Below are 21,625 nucleotides of genomic sequence, written 5' to 3'. Positions count from 1 at the left end.
ATGCTATAGGGGAGTCCAATATTTATGTAGATCATAGAAATCTGGAACCCTATAGGTAACAGTAGTAGCACAATATTTCAGATCTGATGCCCTATGTAATAAGACATGATGTACTGTAGGACTATGGGAATACATGTAATAATGTGGTTGACAATGTTAGGGATGTGAAAATAAGCAACTATGCACCTAGTGGGGCTAGCAAAATGAGACTGGACATAGATAGGATGAGTGCGTGCGATATCTGATAGTCCAATGCAAAACCCGATGTGATGTCCAATGTCTCATGTCCCATGTGAAACCTGATGTGATGTCTGATATCTGATGTTTTCAGGTTTGGTACATATTGAGTTGGATATGATAGGAATGATTTGAGTAATGATTAGCATGTCAACATGCATTAGAAAATAGACCTCTACGAGGCCACAGAGATGTCAGTCTCTACACCGCTAAGCATTGTTATTTCATGTTGATGTCACCTTGTGGTGTGGGTGCCATATTTGATACTTTGTTGAAGTTCTGACAAATCTGCTATTTCACCTTGATAGGATTAACCAGTTCTAGTGCTCTAACTAATGTTGAGCTTGGAACAAAGTCTGGGTCTAGCTTCTCACCTAAATCAATACATTATTGGTTAACAATGTGCTGGATGTTATCTAATGATAAGCTGGTGCCTGAGTGAGTTTTCTGTACTAGTACAGTGAATGCTACTGCTTTGACTTCATCTGCCAGTATGAATCAAGTGATGCCTGCTTTCCTCATCTCATCCAGGACCAGTGTAGAGACTTGTGCCTCTCATAGTGTGATATGGCAGTTTTCACTAGGGAGTACATGGCACAAACTTGCAGCATCATTCTGTGTGTGATCCACAGCTATTCCTATACAAGGTGCAGCTTCCCACACATTGTGCAATGTGCATGCGACTTCCTGTATTTCACAATGTATATGCACATGCGCTTTCCCACACTTGAGCACCCTATAGCGCCAGCCATCCAGACACATCCATCCACTGTCCACCAGGTTCTCTAGTGCATATAATTCCATTTCCCTTATTTGCATATTGTTCCACCTTTATTTTTATCATGGATCCTTACTTACATATATCTTCACATACCTTACTCGGTAGCACTTCAGCTCCACATGACAGCGCTTAGGCACCATATATATGCACCGGTGGTACATACTATTAGTTACTTTTGACTTTTGAACTTTTTGACTTTTTGAACCAACTTTCTGAATGACAGCAATACCCACTTTCTACCTAGCAGAGCACAGTTGAAATCTATTCATTTACACCTTGCATCTCTCATCTCTTATCTAGTATATAAACATCACTTAAGCAAACTCACTCTTACTCTCTCTCATTTCTGCATACATGCATGCACTTTCCTGCGCACGTTCCCATGCCTTCTCACCTCGCACTTTCCTGCGCTTTCTCATGCTTCACATTGGCTGACCAGTAGTGCTTTCAGTGCATACTTCTAGATCCTTGCTACACTTGCTTCCCCTTTAGGGTCAAACACACTTGTCTTCTCAAGTATAGCAGACTAGGCAATGCACAATCTTATAACATTTATAGATACAGTCTGGAGCCTTGTTCGTGCCTCACTGTATTGTTGAACCTTTACCAATGTAAAGAGTTGATTCCTGGTAGGCTATACAATAAGTGTTACCTTAAGACTCAGTATGCGAGTGAGATGTTTGTCCCAAAAGACTGCCTGTAGGATAATCTCTTGAGATAAAATGCAAGGGATATCTTATTAGGATCGAAGGTGAGAGAAGGAAAGGATACCTCAAGTAAAGGCAGAGGAAGACTGCCATAGTTAGAAAGACACTAGGATTTACATGAAGGACAAGGAAGACATCTACTAGTTGTCTAGATCCAGGAAAGCAATGATGTGATCCGAACCCTAGAAGAGAGGTTGTCAGATTAGGACAGAAAGTCACAGGGTTGGCTGACGAGAAAGGCAATCATATAGACTTATATTGACACGAACCAGAAAGAGATACCAGTTTGAAAACTGGTTATCAAAATTCAAGAACCCTAGAAGAGAGGTGGATTGTCACAGGCAGTTGCAACAGGTGTGCTGCACATAGACTTGAAACTGAATTGAAGAAAAGAAGACCAGTTTCAAACCTGGTTATCAAAATTGCAACCTTACCGATTATGACCACCAATAAGCAGTCTACAATCTGCTTCAAATTAAAATTGAACCTCACCACCGACCGCTACCCAGTCAAATCTGGATTAAAAAAATTAGATCAAAACTGGACCAATTGAGTTATTCCCTCTGACACATGGAGTAGTAATTCTTGATAGACATAGGGATTAGAAACCAGAACCAAAACTGATGACAAAGACAGAACTGGAGAAGAAAACCAATGAAAAACAGTAATGTCTGATCAGTATCTGATTAGATCAGACCTCAAAATCATGTGACAGAGTATTGGCAAAGTAACCTGAGAATAAGGCTGAAAGCGACTTTAGTTGACTTGGAGGAAATTTGAAAATGATTGAGAAAGGACAGCAGAATAAAACTGCAGGACAAATTGACTACAGGCACCCAAGACAGGAAGTGCCTACTGAACCAGAAGAAAACTGATGACAAATTGAAACTTACAACATGGAAACACGAACTTTATGATACATGCAAATTTTTTTCGACTTTTGGACTTATGACAGGGTTACAGTGTTGAGGGCGACACACTCCCTTTTCAGGTGGAAAGAAGAGTGGTATAGAGGTACTGTCACGAGTTCCAAATACAATTCACTATTCATTTCTAAACTCTAAGTCCTTCAAGCGCCCAGTCACAGTGCCTGTTCCTAAGAATATGTTTACTGTAGAAGAAGTTCCTATTATTGCGTTTATTGTAGAATTACCAGAATCATGTGACTTATTAGAAGATGCCGAACTTGATGACATCACATCATGTGATACTCTTGGAATGTTCCAGAGTCTTACTGTGGCTGCGGCACATGTCATGACATCATAGTTATATATAGAATTGTATGATACCTCTAATTATTCTGATTGGTTAGTTCATACTCAGTTTCAATCTCAGTTTCAATACATGTATATAGGTAGCTTGACGTAGTCAGTAGTTCTTTGGTTCAAACCTCTTGTATCTCCAAGTGAGCAATCCAAGATGTACCTGCTGCCTATCTTCTCTTTGTGATTATCTTGTTGTTTGAGTCCTAGTCTCTGCCCTGTGTTAATTCGTTTAAGGGGTTGTGACAGGTACATGGTCTGAAGGACCATATATGTATAATGGAGTATGATGAGTCGAGTACATGGCCAGAGGAGTCACTACTTGCAACATATGAACTAAGTATGAGCGAAGAAGCTGTACTCATGCAGTGTAGACATTGTAGATATCATAGTTAAATTTTTTTACCTTACTTTAGTTTTTTTCTTTTTGACGGATTGTTTTTGTTGATTCTGAAAGAACAACAAGGTTAGAAAGGGAGTAATGTTATGATTCATCAGCTTACCCTTCACTTCTTCACCATTTCACATCTTTACTTTGTCACCTTTTCACATTTCACTTATTCACAGAACTTCACAGAACATTCTACCTAATTCTATTGACATCACATTGTATGACTCTTACTATGATTATTCCCATTGGACAATTACCATTACAGCTCCGCTTGTATATTGGAGCTCCGCTTCAACTCTTACTTATATAGTTAGTAGTTACACTGTATGTTTCTCTATCTTGACCTTAGCAATCTACTCTTGTAAATCTACTGCTTGTAGTCTGAAAATCTCCTACATCAGCAAACTACCAATTTCATCACAGGTTTCACAAGGTGCCACAAGACACCACAGGTCCTATAAACTTCACAGACACATAATTAAATACCACACCACTTATAGTGTCTACTATCCATAACCTACTATATGTTGTTGTAATTACTGAAAATATAGTTGAAATATATATTAATCTTTACTGTACAAGATCTATTGACTCTGAATGAAAATTAAATAGGATATATATTTAGTAAATTAGTGTATGATTCTATTGCAACTATCTGAAGCTACTGTAGTCTTATTTATGTAGTAGTAAATAGAATGGTAGTGTTGTAGTGATAATTGACTAGACTGACTTGGTAGAATTTTCGCATTTTGGTCATGTGACATTTCTTTGGTATATATTGCTATTATTAATGAGATTTATCAGTGGTCTTGTGGCTTAGTAGTTATTATGCTGCACTTCTAATTGCTGAGGTCTTGGGTTCAATTCCTACCAAATGCAGATTATGATGTGTGAATCACATCACCTGATGTGACATGTAACATTGTCTGGTGACACTTCTTTGGCCTTTGTGGTTAAAAATCCACAAGCCCACAAGCTTTACAAGGAGACCTTGTAGGGCTTGTACAAGTCTGTACAGCGGGGATTTAGCTGTGGGCTTGTGAGGCTTATACAAGCTTGTACAAATGTGTACAAGGCCTCAGTAGTTTACTGATGTAGGTGAATATCAAAACACTCCTGAAATAGTAATCAGGCCCATGTGCTACTTATCAATCTAGAAGTGGTGTATGGCAACCTCTTGCTCAGGGTTTGATAAGAACTCTAGGATTCTCTTGCATTGACCTTGAGAATATTGATTAGTGAGCACTAAAGTGAGTTGGCTTATTAAATGTACCTGTGATAGGTGTGTCAGTATTGGTGGCTTCATGTAAGAGGCTATCCAAACAATCTAATTGCTCTGATAATGAGCTGGTAATAGCTGGAGTTGTGCAAAGTGTATTCCTCTGAATTTCTTTTACTCCACACAAGGGAGGTTTAGTATCTGGTTGAGCAGTAAAATTGTGTTTTGCTAGTGAATCTTCCCCTCTTTTGCCAGGAAATGGTATTCACCCAGGGTTTGTATTCAGGCTTGATGGCCTTTGCTTGGTGCAAGGAGTGGCTTTGTACTTCCCTTGAATATAACAGGAGGACTGTCGATGACAACTCTCATCGACATGTTGCTATCTGAAGTTTGCAAAATGAATGAGGTCAAGAAGCCACAACATAACCTCATGGCCCATCTAGTTACAGGAAGTGAGCTTAGCTAATGATATCTTATGTGGCAGTTACTGTGTGGTTTGATCTCATTGATATTAGATAGTGAATATTTGTTTTGACTGGGTCACCAGGAATGAATATATTACTTGAGGCAGAAGAACCAACAAGAAACTCAAGTTTGAGTGTGCATTTGAAAAATCAAGGTGTATTCAAATTTCACTACATTTATTCTCCTAGATTGACAACAGTCCATGAAACTGATGGGATTAGTACCCACAAAGATAAGGCTATGTGTAGCAGATAGCTCAGCAACATATGAAGTCAACTAGTTACATTAGTATACCTGTAGCAGATAGCTACAGACTATGTTAGTTACATAGGTGCTAGATACAAAGATGGTACTAACCTTAGCAACATATGAAGTCAACTGAGGGTAGCTACAAGATGCAGGAAAAATAAAAATATATAGGTACTTAGTAATCATTCAGTACCAAAGGTCCATAGTGAGGGTTTGATTAGTGCTGCCATAGTCCGGTTTGGTCTGGTTCATAGAGGGTTCAGCGAGAACCGAGAACCTAACCTAGGTCCGGTTCTACTAGACTCGCCGAACCTCAAACTGGACCTTTGCGAATGATTTGAAATGGTCAGGTCCGGTTTTTTTTGGTTTGAACACAAACCAAACGCAAAGAAAATTACAGCTAGGCAAAAAAAAACATAGTCGATACTGGTAGTTACATCTCCAATGAAGCCACATGTCCCTCAGCCTCTACTGCTGCACAAAGGTGCCCATTCCTGTATGCTCCCTTCACACATACTACAGTGACCTATCTCCGTATAATACGAGGGAACGGACGTGCATAATATCCCGTATGATACGGGCCAGCGGACCATGGGCCCATGATAAAAATATTCTCGACTATGACGGATGGGCCGGGAGGCAAATTATTCCCGATGGAGGCGGGTGGGCCCATGCAGGGAATATATAGAGTAGATGAGTGGGCCGATGTAAATGAATATTAGGTAGACGGGTGGGCCGAGGTAGCTGGATATTATGCAGATGGGTGTATTAAGGTAGATGTGTATGAGATAGATGGGTAGGTACTTGTTATCACATTCACGGGTGGGCCCAGACACATATTAAATTAGACGGGTGGGCCGAGGGTATTATAAAATATTGTATTATACGGGTGGGCCCAGACGCATATTAATTAGACCGGTGGGCCGAGGGTGTTGTATGGGATGTTGTATTAGACCGGTGGGCCGAGGGTGGTATACAATATAGATGGGTGGGCCCATGTGTATCATAATTGTAGACATGATGGAGCTGAGGTAGTTGTACATCAACCAAATCAGAGGAGGTAATAAATCAAAGTTACCAAGTTCCCGGAGCATCAGGTGATCTCCTGACATGGCAGTGCGAAGCTTGTGTTGCCCAACGAGACGCCAAGTTCCGGCCACCAGAATTTGAGTCAACTGTACCGAGTTCCGAGTTCCGGGACCCGGAACTCACCACATAAGTTGGTTAATACTTTTTGATGGTGCACAGGTTGTCTTGCAGAATGTGGAATCCGGGGTGCGAAGCTTGTGTTGCCCTACGAGAAGCCAAGTTCCGACCACCAGAATTGGAGTCAACTGTACCGAGTTCCGGGACCCGGAACTCAACACATAATTTAGTTAATACTTTCCGTGTTAAATGGCCAACCGAAGTTCAGATGTTTCTGAAGAGAGCAGCAGGTGCTCTCTTGACATGGCCTCTGATGGTGCTTAGGTTGTCTTGCAGAATATGGAATCCGCGGTGCGAAGCTTGTGTTGCCCTATGAGAAGCCAAGTTCCGACCGCCAAAATGTGAGTCAACCGTACTCAGAGGAGGTAATAAATCAAAGTTACCGAGTTCCCGGAGCAGCAGGTGATCTCCTGACATGGCTGTGCGAAGCTTGTGTTGCCCTACGAGACTCCAAATTCCGACCACCCAAATATGGGTCAACCGTACCGACCTCCGAGTTCCGGGACCCGGGAGTCGACAAATGAATATCTGATGACCAGCGAGTCAACCTTACTCAGAGGAGGTAATAAATCAAAGTTACCGAGTTCCCGGAGCAGCAGGTGATCTCCTGACATGGCTGTGCGAAGCTTGTGTTGCCCTACGAGACTCCAAATTCCGACCACCCAAATATGGGTCAACTGTACCGACCTCCGAGTTCCGGGACCCGGGAGTCGACAAATGAATATCTGATGACCAGCGAGTCAACCTTACTCAGAGGAGGTAATAAATCACAGTTACCGAGTTCCCGGAGCAGCAGGTGATCTCCTGATATGGCAGTACGAAGCTTGTGTTGCCCTATGAGACGCCAAATTCCGACCACTCAAATATGGGTCAACCGTACCGACTTCCGAGTACCGGGACCCGGGAGTCGACAAATGAATATCTGATGACCAGCACACTTCCAATCAGGTAGTATTTCATTGAGCAATGGATAATAATACATCTTTGACAGCGGCCAAAATTATCCATCGCTCCCTTATCTGATCCTCTCTATCTCCACCCCCTATAACACCAAAGTCCGGACATCCAGCATTCAGCGTCTGATTTCCCAAGATTAACATCCAGCATGAACGGTTCTTCCCCTTCCCCTCCTGATAGCATAAACATCTGGCGCACTTGGGCCCTGACTGTGACTTATGAAGCAGGGGAATATACCGAACAGAAATTCAAGGCAGAGAAGACTGGAGGAGGCCCAGTCATACCTTCCCCCAACCTAGACACTGATCTGGTGATGGCGTGCGATCGCTTGGCTGATGTACTCATAAAGGCATCTAAAAATCCCAGTGGGTCTTCCTGCAGATTCGGAAAATTCTATTTATCATTCAAATTCCTGCATGACAGTTCAGATGCAGATGGATATTGCAAGATATAGCAAATTGATCTCCCCGAAGGACACCGGGCATAATGAACATAAAGAGGCGAGGTTGCTTGAGAGGTGTCCTCCTGGCCATGAAGGCAAAAGGTTGGTCGATGAACCTGCAATAATTCTTGATGCATCCGGTGCCATCATTGCATGGTATCTCCCAGACGCCCTGACAGACACCACCCAGGTGTGTAATATACATTGTTACTCGATGGATATCGAATATTAATGGAACCTACAGAAGGAAATCAGGGAGGCCACCTATTTGCTCTCTCCAAGCCTCGAAAAAAGTGTAAGGGCTGATGGCAATTGGCGAACTAATCAAAGGTTGTTCAACCGGGGCTCGGAAGATGTTGGAGCAACTCCCGGATGCATCAATCTATCTCCGGCATGGTTTCAACAGGGACACGAGGTAGGATCTGATGAGATGGTGATTCCGGCAGTCATACTTACCAATCCCAAAGAATGTGTCCGATCCGGAGGTATCTGCATCATTGAAGGGACCTTCCTGCGAGAATATCCTCAAAGCCATTGCAAGGCCAGCAGCCATCGCGTCCGCGGCACTCAGAGTCATGCATCCTGAGCAGTACTGGGCAGGGTTGAGAACCTTGTCAAACCTTGGAAATATAGCAGTAAGCAAGGATCTGCCACAGATGCCGGAGGCCCTGCAGTACTGGGCATCCGTGTTTAACACCCTCTCCATTATTTCCAATCGGGAAACCCCCCATCATCGAGACCACATGTCCATTGCTGAATGCTTCGACATTCTCACCACCGTGGGGGACTATTCTAATGCTCGGATGACAATGCCAAACCTTCAGCTGGAGTTCAAGTACAATTCTGGCTGTATGATTGCGTTTTCCGGAAAGATTGTGAGACATGGAGTGTATGATGTGGAAGGGGATCGGATTGCTTGGGCATGGTATATGAGGGATGCTGTTCATATTTATGCTGGTGTTCCATCATGTGGATGGGCTAGTGTGGATGGTCCATACAGTGTGTGAAAGATCAAACAAAGAGCAAGCATTGTGACCTATATACATTCCAACAAATGAATACCATGTACCAATTGTGATCCGGACCTCAATACTCAATTTTGAGCATTTCCCAAGTGATATGTGGGACTAAATAATTTGGATGCAAGCCTCGGTATTCGATAATTGGAACTCGGGACTTGACATATGGGAGTCCTGAGTGCCGGGGTACTTAGTCCCGACACCCGGACCTCAGCAAGTGATATTTGAGACTGGGGGAAGATGTATAAATACGCTCGAATTAACATTTGTTATTGCCATACACATTTAACAAAACCCTGAACCCCGACATTGTGGACTCCGGACTCGACACTGTTCTGAATACCGAGTTCCAGACGCCCAGGTCCCGAGTCCCGAATTTCGGAGGTCGGGGCTCGGAGACCCGGAGCTCGGCAACTGTGTTGGGTGTCAGGGTATCCAGACCATTGGAGATAGCATGTGTCAGTATTTTGCGTTTCATGGTTTATGTTGGGTGAATATGGAATTGGGGATCAGGGACTCGGTATTCAGAACAGTGTCAAGTCCCAGGTCACGAGCTCCAAGTCCCGAGTGCCGAACCCCGAGTCCCGAGTCCCGAATTTCGGAGGTCGGGGTTCGGCGACCCGGAGCTCGGCAACTGCTGGGTGTGGGTTTCGGGACTCGGGACTCAGAGCTCATGACCTGGGACTCAACACTGTTCTGAATACCGAGTCCCTGATCCCCAATTCCATATTCACCCAACATAAACCATGAAACTGCAAAATACTGACACATGCTATCTCCAATGGTCTGGATACCCTGACACCCAACACAGTTGCTGAGCTCCGGGTCTCCGAGCCCCGACCTCCGAAATTCGGGACTCGGGACTCGGGGTTCGGTACTCGGGACTCGGAGCTCGTGACCTGGGACTTGACACTGTTCTGAATACCGAGTCCCTGATCCCCAATTCCATATTCACCCAACATAAACCATGAAACGCAAAATACTGACACATGCTATCTCCAATGGTCTGGATACCCTGACACCCAACACAGTTGCCGAGCTCCGGGTCTCCGACCTCCGACCTCCGAAATTCGGGACTCGGGACCTGGGCGTCCGGGACTCAAATGTGAGATTTTTGAATGCATAGAATATGTTACATCTTGTATACAATGAAGAGTGAATGGGACTACACTCCTTTGCCTTTCCTCAATTTCTCTAACATGTCAGTGTACATCTTCACCTCTCCCATCTTAGCTTCGATGCCCTGATCTTGCTCCTCCAGCAATGCTTCCATGCGTTCTTTGATGAATCTCAGTCCCATGAGTGGTGGAGTCGAAGTGTTTTTCAACTTCTCTGGAAGTACCAAAGCATCATCCTCAACATTAAGCTGAAACAGATAAGTCATCAATCAAGGTAATTCAGCTGACATCTTACCGCCCAATACTGGTAGTGAGAGACGCAGGAAGCCATTATTTCATCCCACTGCCATGGTTGATCAGGGATTGTGGTGTTTCCCATCCACCATGGACATGTATATGCGAACACAATCCGGGACGGATGTCCTGCAATTGGCTCATCATGAAATGAAAGGAGGTGGAATGAAAAGACGTCGTCCGGAACAGTGTTCCAGGTCAGCATGGGATACAACTTAAGGATATAAGCAACAGGGACCAGAAGAACCGACACGATATTCTGTGAAGCGGAGTACTGCAGGAGTGGTGTGACAAATGTCTGCTCAAATTCTTAGCATTGACCAACAAAGTCATCAGGGCAGTGGTGACATACATTCATCTCCCATTGCAGCCCGGCTTTAAAATACTTGATCCGGTCAGCAGATAGACCATTGTTGGCAGCTTCCGTCCGATATTGAGAGATGATTGCACGGACGCGCGATCCAGCCATTGCCAATGTGCAGGAAATAGTTGCAAGGCTCAGCTTCAGAGGTCGGTAATGGCTTCCGGGATTCAGAGTGCCAGAAGTGGATGCATGAGATGCAGACATGGCTAATACAGGACTATGGCGCTGGCAATACAAGTGAAAGATGGTCAAGATGTGAAGATAAGAATCACTGATGGATGGATACAAAATTCAAACTCTGACATGGGCTGACCCGGACAATTCCCGGGCGTCAATTATGTATGTGGAAAAAGGGACTTCATGAGAAAACAATGTTCATTCATCTCCAGCCTCTATCAACACGTTTTGTAGGTCTTGAAAAGCTGCCTGCGCATCCTGTGCCAGCAATGAATACATGTGGGATTGCCTTCCGGCGTAGCATCCATGACCCGGAAGTCGTTTCTCCAATGATTCCTGCATGTGCTCGCCCCATATGGTTGTTTTCCACAAAAAGAACTTACATGTCCAATCCATCTCGAATGTGACCAATAGCATTTCTTCCCTCCATCGATCCCATAGTGCCTTTGCCCTCAGCCAATGGACTCGGTAAACTTGGCATGGGTCCAGTCAGGTAACCGCGGGATATGACATGCAAGCGGGAACTCACATTCTTCATTCCACGATTGATCCCCGAGGTCGACTTCAACAGACCAAAACCAAGCCAAAGATTCATTTCGTTGACCTCGGGCATTTGGGTCGCCCACTGCAGTGCTGATTTTGAGTTGCTCGCGAAGCAGGGGTTTGTATTTCTGAAGCTGGTCTTGCCCCGGCTCAAGTTTCATCATTTGCTTCCTTGTCTTTGTATATATGCTGGCATGGAGGGAGACTGCCTGCTGCACCAACGTTACCTGGGACCAAGCTCGAGTTTTCAGGGCCTGGGAATTGGCCTGCCTAACGGTTGTTCGGAACAGGATGGCCTTGTTGCAAAGGTAAATGCGGAGATTGTGAAGGGCATCATTGGCCTGCCCTTCACCAAGCGACATCTCCAGGGGAATCAGATCCTCTGCCATGCATCGTCTGCATCTGTCAACCCCCAGGTTTGATGGCAATGGGATTACAGTTAGCTCGGGAGAGTTTGTCCATGTGTGAGATGTCTCTGTGAAATCCGCCAGGTCATCATCGAGATCATCTAGAATGTCTACGTCCAAGTCTTCAGGTTCATCATCTGCATCAAATCCCTCCCCGAGATGTGTTAGAGCAGACCGAGCAAATCCATCTATCTGGCCTTGGAGCCGATCTCTTTGACGGGCAATGTCTAATCTCTGTGTCTCTGTGGATCTTCTTCCGATCCTTCGGACCTCGATGAGCAATGCAATCTGAGCCTCTTCAATTGCTAACCCTGTTGATATCCATGTCACCACAGATCTGCGAGAGGGTGCTGCATTGCGGGCGTTACCCTCCTCTAACAATCTAAGCTCGATCTCCTTTTTGCTAGGTGCTGAGTGCAATATTAATTCAGTCCTCGACGGAGACAATGGAATTCAACATACCCTTTTTGATATTGATCTCATATTCATCCATGGCTGAAGGATCATTCAATCTGCTTGACTGAGCTATCCTCTCCCTGGCTAACCATTCTGTCTTCAAATGTGAGGGTGCTGCTTCATCGAGTCTGTCAAATGCCTTTCCACTTTCTAAGATACCATTCCTAGCCAGTTTGTATTTCCGGCATAGAGTCCTTTTCATGCGAATCATCTTGCAGAAATTGGAGTCATTCATCTGATAATCAAGGCATTCCTTTCGGTGGGGAGATGACATTCCCCGAGCAGCAGGGGAGATCAAATTGAGCCGTGCCCATAGCGTCTCCATGATCTCTCCATCGATCCGACCAATGCCTTCAATAAAGTTAGAAGCATATCAGACATAGCAGCTGTCCTGATGGCCATGAACGTGCCACAACCCAATTCCGGGAATGATGGTTAGTTGTGGTGCCATTTCTAGAAATCGACTTCGATCCACCCGAACCCGAAAGTGTTTGTTGTATTGACAATTAATATCATAGAAGGTGACAGCCCTGGTGATGCCTTCCATGTTGTGCCGGGAAGCCTCGCAAAGGGCGTAGTCCATGTTCATTTGTCTGCAAGTGACCCATGGTTAACTCGTGAATGGGGAATGGTGGATGTGGCTTGCCTTTCGCCTTTCTGAAAATCCACCATGGAGTGAGGGACAAAGCAACCGTGTCTGGCACAGGCAACTCCCCCGATACCGGTGGACTCCAGCTTGTGCCGAGCAGCATTAGCTTGATTTACTGCCCGGTGATTGTTGCAGCTTGATTTTTCCACTGTGTCAGCAGCCTCTGCCAGGTGCATTTTATACCTGTCCTTTCCTACCATGAATCCAAGCCCATCGGACAGCCAAACTTCATCGAATGGCTTAATGGGATGCAGATGTTCGGCTTTGAAATTTCCGTCCATCACAAATGACCGGGTGTATTTCCAGCTTGGATCCCTAGTATTATTATGGAGGCCACATAGGTTGAGAATAGGACTCACTCATCAAGAGATTCATCCTCTGACAACAGCACATTAATCCCAGGCTGAGGACATGCCGGGCAAAATAATGCAAGTTCTCCTGTGCTCGGGTTATCAGAACGATGGCCAAAGCCATGCCATTTCATTGTCTTCAACTGCCTCCACTGTCGAGCGACCCTCATGAGCTCTCTGTATCGGTCCTTGCAATGTGCTTTGTCAATATGATGTCCAGTAGATCATGAGGGTAAGGCATTACCGGAACAAGGTGTGGAAACATGCTGGAGGTCATTCGCCGGAGCTTGCTGTAATAGTTCATCGCCGAGGTGCCGCATTCAAGGCTGTCCAGTAGAAAATCATTGAGCACTCTGAAGGTGAACACAGTCTTTGGCCTGTTAAAAGATGCAGGGAAAAATCTGTGTCGAAACATTTGAATGTCCGGACTCATGGCATTCGGACATTCACAGCATCGAACCTCCAGGCGATGAACTCCGGACTTGTCCACGATGACCATGGTGTTTTCCTTTGGCTGGAACTCGGGTCCGGACACAAATGGCAGATCTTCAGGCTCGAGCAGGTCTTCGGGTTCATCTTCTTCAAACAAATCCCACCGATTGGTGACCGCCGGACATTGTTTGCCATCATGGCCAAGGTATATAATGAGTCCCACATGAGCTAGACAACTCCGCTCGAAGAATCGCCCATTCCATTGACTGATCCAGTGGAAAGGATTGCTACAATGTTGACTCCTGCAACAGCCCGTGCAATAGAGTGGCTCGCCAAGACAATCTTGACATTTGTACACCCCATCCTGTTGGCAGATGATGCATCTCCTGTCTTCAGGTGGAGCTTCTCGATTGAGGAGGTGATGTAGATATGATTCCTGCCTTGGCAGCCATTGCCTGAGGTAGTCATTTTGACTCTGTATTTTGAATGCTTAGCCATAGTTTGAATGACACTCCAACATTGTACATGAACTTGCCATGGTTTTTGGGAGCTGCAAAGGCTCAAATGAGCCTTGGTCCTGCTCGTAAGTATTGTCAGGAAAGTCTTCCCAAGGAGGCGGTGCCTCAACAGGCTGAATTGTTGGTGATTCCGGGGGAGAGTTAGGCATGGACCTGTAGGCATGTCGCCTCGTGCTTGCAAGTGGGACCTTGACCCAAGTCTTCCTACCTTTGCTGCCCCTTGCTTCCACCCTGTGAGATTTTTGCACTGGGGTGCATCTACCTATCTTCATCTTGTTTATTAATGTTGCAAGCAAGGCATCAGCTCAGGTGTAATGAATTGTTATTGCAATATGATGCGGTGCAGTCCTGTTGGCTTATTACAAATTCATTTCCATTAATGGCTCAGGGTCCAATATGGGCCGATTAACCTATCATTAGGCTTTGCTCAAAGTTCAACTTCGCACAATTCATTAATACTTTCACCTTGAAAATCCTTAGCCATTTCTGCATTTTGATTCACTATGGCAAGAACAGGTCATTCCACCAACACGACTTCCGGAAGACACAGGATGCGTCAACCACAGTCTCAGAAGCTCACGGACAAGGAGATTTTGGAGTTGAAGAACTACCTTCCTGAGTGGACTGCTGCCAAAAGGAGTGAGAAGCGAGCGATTTTCACTGCCATAGCAAGGGCGGCCAGGTTGTTTGCTCCGAAGTTGGACCAAAAACAATGGAAAAAGAGGAAGCAGGTGAGGCTTCTTTGTTGCATTGAAAAACTAAATTTTTAACGTCACATTCTTTCATCAACTCTTAGGTGTACAAGACTTGGTTGTTCAACAACAAGAAAAAGAAGGAAAGGAAGGACATGATCAAGTATGGGAGGAAATGGACTCCCAGGATGGTGGTCTACCAGCAAAAACGCGAAGAGGTGCTGAAGAGGATTGAGGACGAGTCCGGGGTAAAGCCAGGAGATCCTGGTATGTTCAAACATTATCAGGCTGCGGTGAAGAGAGTCATGGCTGAATTGGACGACAACGAGTTGGAGAAGGCTAAAGAAACAGCCGAAGAGTGGTCCAACAACTGTCCGCCTCCGGAGATACAAGCACAAGTGGCTCGTAAGAAGGGTCCGGCATATATGGAGCACTTTTCAAATGAGATGTGGAGGCAATGTGGGATGAGAGTGTTTGTGATGTCAGCTTGGAAGAATGAAAAGGGCGAGGTGCTGTTCGGGATGTGAGTACATTTATCCATAGATGGAGATTTTTCGTCTCAAAATATTCATGCAGGCATGATGATAATGAGGCCTTAGGAGATGGGGACAGCTTCATGAAGACGAAGGACTGGGAGGACATTGAGCCAGTGTGGCAGGAGTACGCGCAGGAACAGTTCGGTGAGTGTGTGAACCATGTATACCAGATTGAACATATTGAGCATCACAATGATAGGCGCCGGGGCACGGGATGGAGGACGTCAGGTCAAGGGAGGTCGAAAATGAATTCGAAAACCAGCCTTCGAACTCGAAATGGACGGGGAGGGTATGCCACTCCTTCCGGACATCACCGACACCAAACTTGAGGAGAAGAAGGCCATAGTAAGGGCCTTTCTTACATCGCACTATCGTGAGTTTGTCGTCGCATCACCTGACAAATTGTTCAATGCATGGACAAAGGGATATGCTCCGGGAAGGACAAGGCGGTTGTGCCATGGAGTGCCATTGTACAAAGTCAGGATGACTTCGTGGCCCGGACGTATCTTCCGGCGGATGTTGACTTGAAGGAACCTTCGAAGCTGCAAATTTGGGACACCACTACCTTGCTCCAGTTTTGGCTCGCTCGGCAAGAAACAGGTGAAGGGCCACATTTCTGTTCAAAGCATGGAAGAACAAAGATGGGGACATGGTACCATCTGTCATATCTGGCAACTCGCCCTCTCCTCAGACTCGTGTAGTGAGAAGGCAACAGAGGGTTACCATCCGAAGGCCTCGAGAGTCATCGACAGAAGCCGAGAGTGATAAGGAGAGTGCCACTCATCATACGGAGCATAATGTGGATGATGACCTGGCTGATGGGAGACCTCCGCTGAAGAAGCCCAGGACGGGAGGTCCTACACCCAGAGGGCCGGCAGTCCCACGTCCAATTCCAAAGCCTCGCCCGGCCAAGCCGGCCAAAAAAGGTGCATTACTGACATCACGAATGGGAGACCTCCTCGCTGGGTTAACTGACAATGCGACGGGCGAGGTTAGAGATGATGTCGAAATGGAAGAGAGTATCACACCGCCGGCACAGAAAAGGAGGAGGGGCACTCGAGTCACTGTTGAACCATCCACGAGGACGACCCGGAGTAAGTTGCAAATGCCAGTAGACAGTACACCTAGAGTAACCAGAGCACGGGGACGCACTTAATGTACATATTGTTACAGTCACTACGAGAGCCCCCAGCTACTCGACCAGCCCTCTGCCACCCTGCACGGCAACAGCACGATAACCGGGCCTTTAGGCCTTGATGATAGATGATGAATAGAAGAGAAGTCCGGAAGATGCCGGATTAGGTAAGCGATCTGGATCGCTTACATGATATGACGACATAGGTCTAGAAGACCTATGTATGTTATCAAGATAGAAGGCAAGCCTCGTGTTGCCTCATGTACTGATAGAAGCCTGCCTCATGCATGGTATCTCTGACTCGATAGATAAGCAGATTAGAACCCAGCTTCAAGCTGAGCTTAGATACGATAGAGTAGCCTTATATAAGGTCGACGATTAAAGTAGATGTTCCTTACTTTAATCCTACTGGGTTTTGCCTCGAAACCTTTGTCTTGCTAAAGCTACCTGCTTGACATCAGATCCGCACCTTCAGAAGGACTTGAGACCCCTTCTGCCTGTAACCGCTATCATCGCTCACCTCCGCAAGCGTACGCAACTCCTACTCTTCTGTAGGAGCCGACCTTGGACTCTCAGCACGAGGTATCACTGTCGTGATCGTCGCTGTTAGATCATCCCAGTTCGCACGCGACTTACCGTCGTAACAAAGGATTAAAGTCCCCTCATCGTACGCCTCCATCACAGGCTACGAGATAACTGATCGCACTTGCTGTCAACGTTACCGACACTCGTAGAACCCCGAACCTAGATCCCGAAAGGATTTTCATATCCCTGATTTAGAACCCTGATCGTACCGGCCTGACCAGTCGCAAGAATATAAGAACCGCTGTCACTGTGGAAAGCTCCAAGAAAAGGATACCACGAAGATCGTAGAAACCATCTCCAATATGGCAACTACCAGAAACACCTTCGCCGCTGCGCACCTCACCAGGAAGGAGACTCGCCTCTGTCTGCGAGAGAAGAAATGTTTTGTGTGCCATGTCATCAGACACAAAGCCGCGAGCTGTCCTCAATGGACCCGAACCTCACGGAGAAAGATGATCGAAGAAGAAGCACTATCAAAGTGGCCGGGGCTAAGGATGATCTACGGGTGAACGCCACCCTGATTTCCAGAACAAGAAGTAACCCCATCGCGACATCTATGATCGTAGATTCTGGGGCATGTCAGTCCTTCGTCAACCAGGACGTAATCACGCAGCACCACATCTTGACGCACCAGCTAGAGAACCCCCTGACACTCTCGAACGCTGACGGATCCTGCTTCGGAAAGAAGCCAATAGAAAGGTTTTGCAACCTTACTTTCCAGATCGATGAATGGGTAATTTCCGAACGGTTTTACCTAGCCGAACTTGGTCCGAAAGACAAGTTCCTGCTTGGACGACCTTGGCTTATCAGCCAGAACCCCCTGATCAATTGGAAAACTGGCGCGGTAACCCTCAAAAGTACCGCAGATTCCCGAAAGAAGCAGAAAGAAATAGATTCTGATCGGAAGAAGAATGGCAAGACGCCCCTCTTCCTGAAAGAAGAAAAGAAGGTAGCATTGAAGAGAAAACGATCGGTATCCCCGACCACTCCCCACACCTCCTCTTCGGGCTCTGTACCACTAGCTCGAACGACACAGAACGCACCGGTCCACGAAGAACCGCAGAACGGAACCCCCGTTGAACCTTCAGAAACCGCACCACAGCCCGCGAAAACTGTGACGAAGAAAGACTCGCTGCCTAGAATTGATCTCGCAGCAAAGAGATATGAACAGAAGAGACCGGCCACTGACCCGGAGACAACTCAGAAGAAGACTTCCAGACCAGCACTGATATCTGACCACATTTATCCCGAACCGCCACGAACGAAGAAGATTGTACCGGCTGTTCAGCCGATGAAGATTGAAGAAGATCCCGCACCTGCCCGATATGAATTCTCGGCAGAGCCCGCACAAGTCCTTGGGAAGGGACGTGCGATAATGAACGAAGAACCGCCTGTATCCAAGGCACCCAGACTGGCCCCTGAACCAGAGAAAACTCAGAGATTCGAATTTTCTGGAGAACCAATATCCGTTCTCAGAAAAGGACGAGCAGTCCGAATCGACGAACCTCCCACTGCCAAGAAACTCAGATTCTACGAAAGCCCTGAGTCCGCAATGGAAGAAGACCCCGAACCAGCGTATTTAACCGCTGATGAACCGCTGAATTCCCTCAACCTCTCCTTGACACCTGCACATAATTCTGAAGAAGCAATGACGCTGTCTTCTGACACCGAACTCCCTCCTGTGTTACAAGAAGCCCAGGATATTTTCATTGAACGAATCGCTTTGATCCATGAAGCATATCGTCAAAATGAAATAGAAAAAGAAGCACAAGACGCCGGGCCCAGTTTTGTCCTATTTATCGACATGGACAACTCCGAGGATGACGAGGATGAAGACAAAAATGCACCCTCTTCGCATGATCTGCGAATGGTAGATTCAGAAGGAAACGACTTCGAAGACGATGGCCCGCTCCCTGGCCTCGACTTCTGATTGGATATGATTAGTCGGTGACTAATGGCTTAGTAAGGGGGTGAAATCCTCCATATTACTTATTTTTCCACGCCCACTCCACCCTGAACACTGATCACCGATATCCCAAACTCGACCAACTTCTAAAGGTCCGGAACGACCTAAAACTAGACAGGTCCGTAATGACCCTAAACTAGATATAGTCCGGAAAGACTCTAAACTATGATTGTCCGAAATGACTTGAAACTAGACGATGAACAAGGACGAACCCCGGAAAACTCCTGCAAGCTTCGGGACCCCTCACATCACTGCACTTCGACCACCTGAGTAGACCATATATAAACAAAGGGTAATAGAAGACGATCTCCCTGCTGGACGACCCCAAGAAACTCCTGCAAGCCTTGACACCCACGCTCGGACCCCCTACCTCCGGAACGAGGCTAAACTATCACGAGACGAACTCCACGGAAACTCCTGCAAGCCCATGGAACCCTCTAGAACCCATCATGGCAATGACGACCACCCTCTGATGATGACCTGATCTTTCAACAAAGATAAAGGATGATAGTACCTATCACGGCACTCTCCCTCTGATAGCGAAGAAGAATCTCGAACACGAGTTAGCCTCATGGCTAGATAAAGACGATAAGAGATAACGATAAAGATAAGTTTAGATTGAATCGGAGCTTGGATTGATCTGGAAGAAGGTTATAAACCCTCTCGATCCCTGAACATCTCTCCCAACGAACCTCCATCACCATCATGACAAACTCCATCGACAACGACTCTATCAAAATGACACTGAAGGACTCTGACTATGGAACAGTCCTCAGAATGACGGAAAACAGCGCGTTCAATGAAGCTGCTATCCTGACCCCCGCGTACTCCCAAGCGATCGACGAAATCCTTGGTGATCAAGACGCCAGAACTGCAGCGTGTACATCCCTCACCGTCTGCATTATACGAACCACGAAGCTGCTGGAAGATGTAGCCAATCGTGTTGACCTTGATGAAGTAACTCGGAAACTTGCTATACTTCATCTGCAACGGCGGATCAGAAACTTCGCACTTCACTTACTCCCCCTCGACTTCTCCGATATCACCGACCTAGCGATAAAGAAAGTTGAAGTGAAGCCACTTGTAGAAGAACCCCGCCCGGTACGCCCACTGAGAAGAAAGGTGGCTACCATAAATCAAACCCGCACCACGCTCTGTAAGCGCTGTGGAGGATACGGACATCAGTTCAGAAAATGTCCAGATTATGTTTGTTGCATCTGTGATGAACTTGGACCTGACCATCTGTCTGTCCACTGCCCACAACTCGAAGGACGCATTGTGCTCCAAGAGTTTAGTGACGAAGAGAAGTTCTTTGAAGCTCTCTTAGATTGGGAGAATAACCACAAGGCACTCGCGGATCTAGAACTTTGGCATCCCACCGAACTTTCCCCTGTCCCTGAACCTCCCTCAGTACCTTCCGTCTCCACGTCAGCAATTCCCGCAACACCTACTGCTACGATGGAAGAAGATGTTTGAAAAAACAAAGTCGGTGACTTTGTGCGTAGTAATGGGGTAATGTTACAGTCACTACGAGAGCCCCCAGCTACTCGACCAGCCCTCTGCCACCCTGCACGGCAACAGCACGATAACCGGGCCTTTAGGCCTTGATGATAGATGATGAATAGAAGAGAAGTCCGGAAGATGCCGGATTAGGTAAGCGATCTGGATCGCTTACATGATATGACGACATAGGTCTAGAAGACCTATGTATGTTATCAAGATAGAAGGCAAGCCTCGTGTTGCCTCATGTACTGATAGAAGCCTGCCTCATGCATGGTATCTCTGACTCGATAGATAAGCAGATTAGAACCCAGCTTCAAGCTGAGCTTAGATACGATAGAGTAGCCTTATATAAGGTCGACGATTAAAGTAGATGTTCCTTACTTTAATCCTACTGGGTTTTGCCTCGAAACCTTTGTCTTGCTAAAGCTACCTGCTTGACATCAGATCCGCACCTTCAGAAGGACTTGAGACCCCTTCTGCCTGTAACCGCTATCATCGCTCACCTCCGCAAGCGTACGCAACTCCTACTCTTCTGTAGGAGCCGACCTTGGACTCTCAGCACGAGGTATCACTGTCGTGATCGTCGCTGTTAGATCATCCCAGTTCGCACGCGACTTACCGTCGTAACACATATATCTTCCTGCCCTCATGTGTAATGTCATAAGTGCTATTATGTATATGTCAAAGTACTAACAAACAAATTATAATTGCCAAATGCCAAATCTCGAGTACCAAGGCCCGAGTACCGAACCCTGAATACCGAAGCCCGAACGCCGGTCACCGAGTACCAAGGCCCGAGTACTGAACACCGAGTACCGAGCCCCGAGGCCCGAGTTCCGAGGCCCGAATTCCGAGCCCCGAGTACCAAGCACCAACTACCGAGCCCCGACTGCCGAGCCCCAACTACCAAGCCCCGAGTACCGAGCCCCAAGTACCGAGCCCCAAGTACCGAGCACAGAAAACCT

The 21,625-nt window shown here is 46.3% G+C and overlaps 2 protein-coding genes and 1 pseudogene across 3 annotated transcripts; 1 reads left to right on the top strand and 2 right to left on the bottom strand.

Annotated features, from left to right (window-relative positions):
* The first annotated feature begins 4,183 nt into the window (after positions 1 to 4,183).
* On the top strand, positions 4,184 to 4,257 carry F5891DRAFT_t95 (annotated as a pseudogene). The gene has a single exon. The product of its transcript is annotated as a tRNA-OTHER (tRNA).
* A 5,843-nt stretch (positions 4,258 to 10,100) lies between these two features.
* Positions 10,101 to 10,915, bottom strand: F5891DRAFT_1192810 (uncharacterized protein; the record flags this gene model as incomplete). The annotated part of the gene is made up of 3 exons (XM_041367653.1): positions 10,101 to 10,301; positions 10,349 to 10,645; positions 10,700 to 10,915. 3 exons carry the CDS (start codon positions 10,913 to 10,915, stop codon positions 10,101 to 10,103), a joined length of 714 nt encoding a protein of 237 aa, XP_041222273.1.
* Positions 10,916 to 11,086: 171 nt separating this feature from the next.
* F5891DRAFT_1192809 (uncharacterized protein) lies at positions 11,087 to 12,619 on the bottom strand (the record flags this gene model as incomplete). Its single annotated transcript, XM_041367652.1, has 3 exons — positions 11,087 to 11,361; positions 11,418 to 12,248; positions 12,301 to 12,619. 3 exons carry the CDS (start codon positions 12,617 to 12,619, stop codon positions 11,087 to 11,089), a joined length of 1,425 nt encoding a protein of 474 aa, XP_041222272.1.
* Positions 12,620 to 21,625: the final 9,006 nt, after the last annotated feature.

The sequence above is a fragment of the Suillus fuscotomentosus genome (assembly GCF_016647785.1).
Source record: "Suillus fuscotomentosus strain FC203 chromosome Unknown F5891scaffold_53, whole genome shotgun sequence".
NCBI classification, from domain to species: Eukaryota; Fungi; Basidiomycota; class Agaricomycetes; order Boletales; family Suillaceae; genus Suillus; species Suillus fuscotomentosus.
The sequence above is the reverse complement of the archived record's forward strand: the minus strand, read 5'-3'. Positions and strand labels throughout refer to the sequence as shown.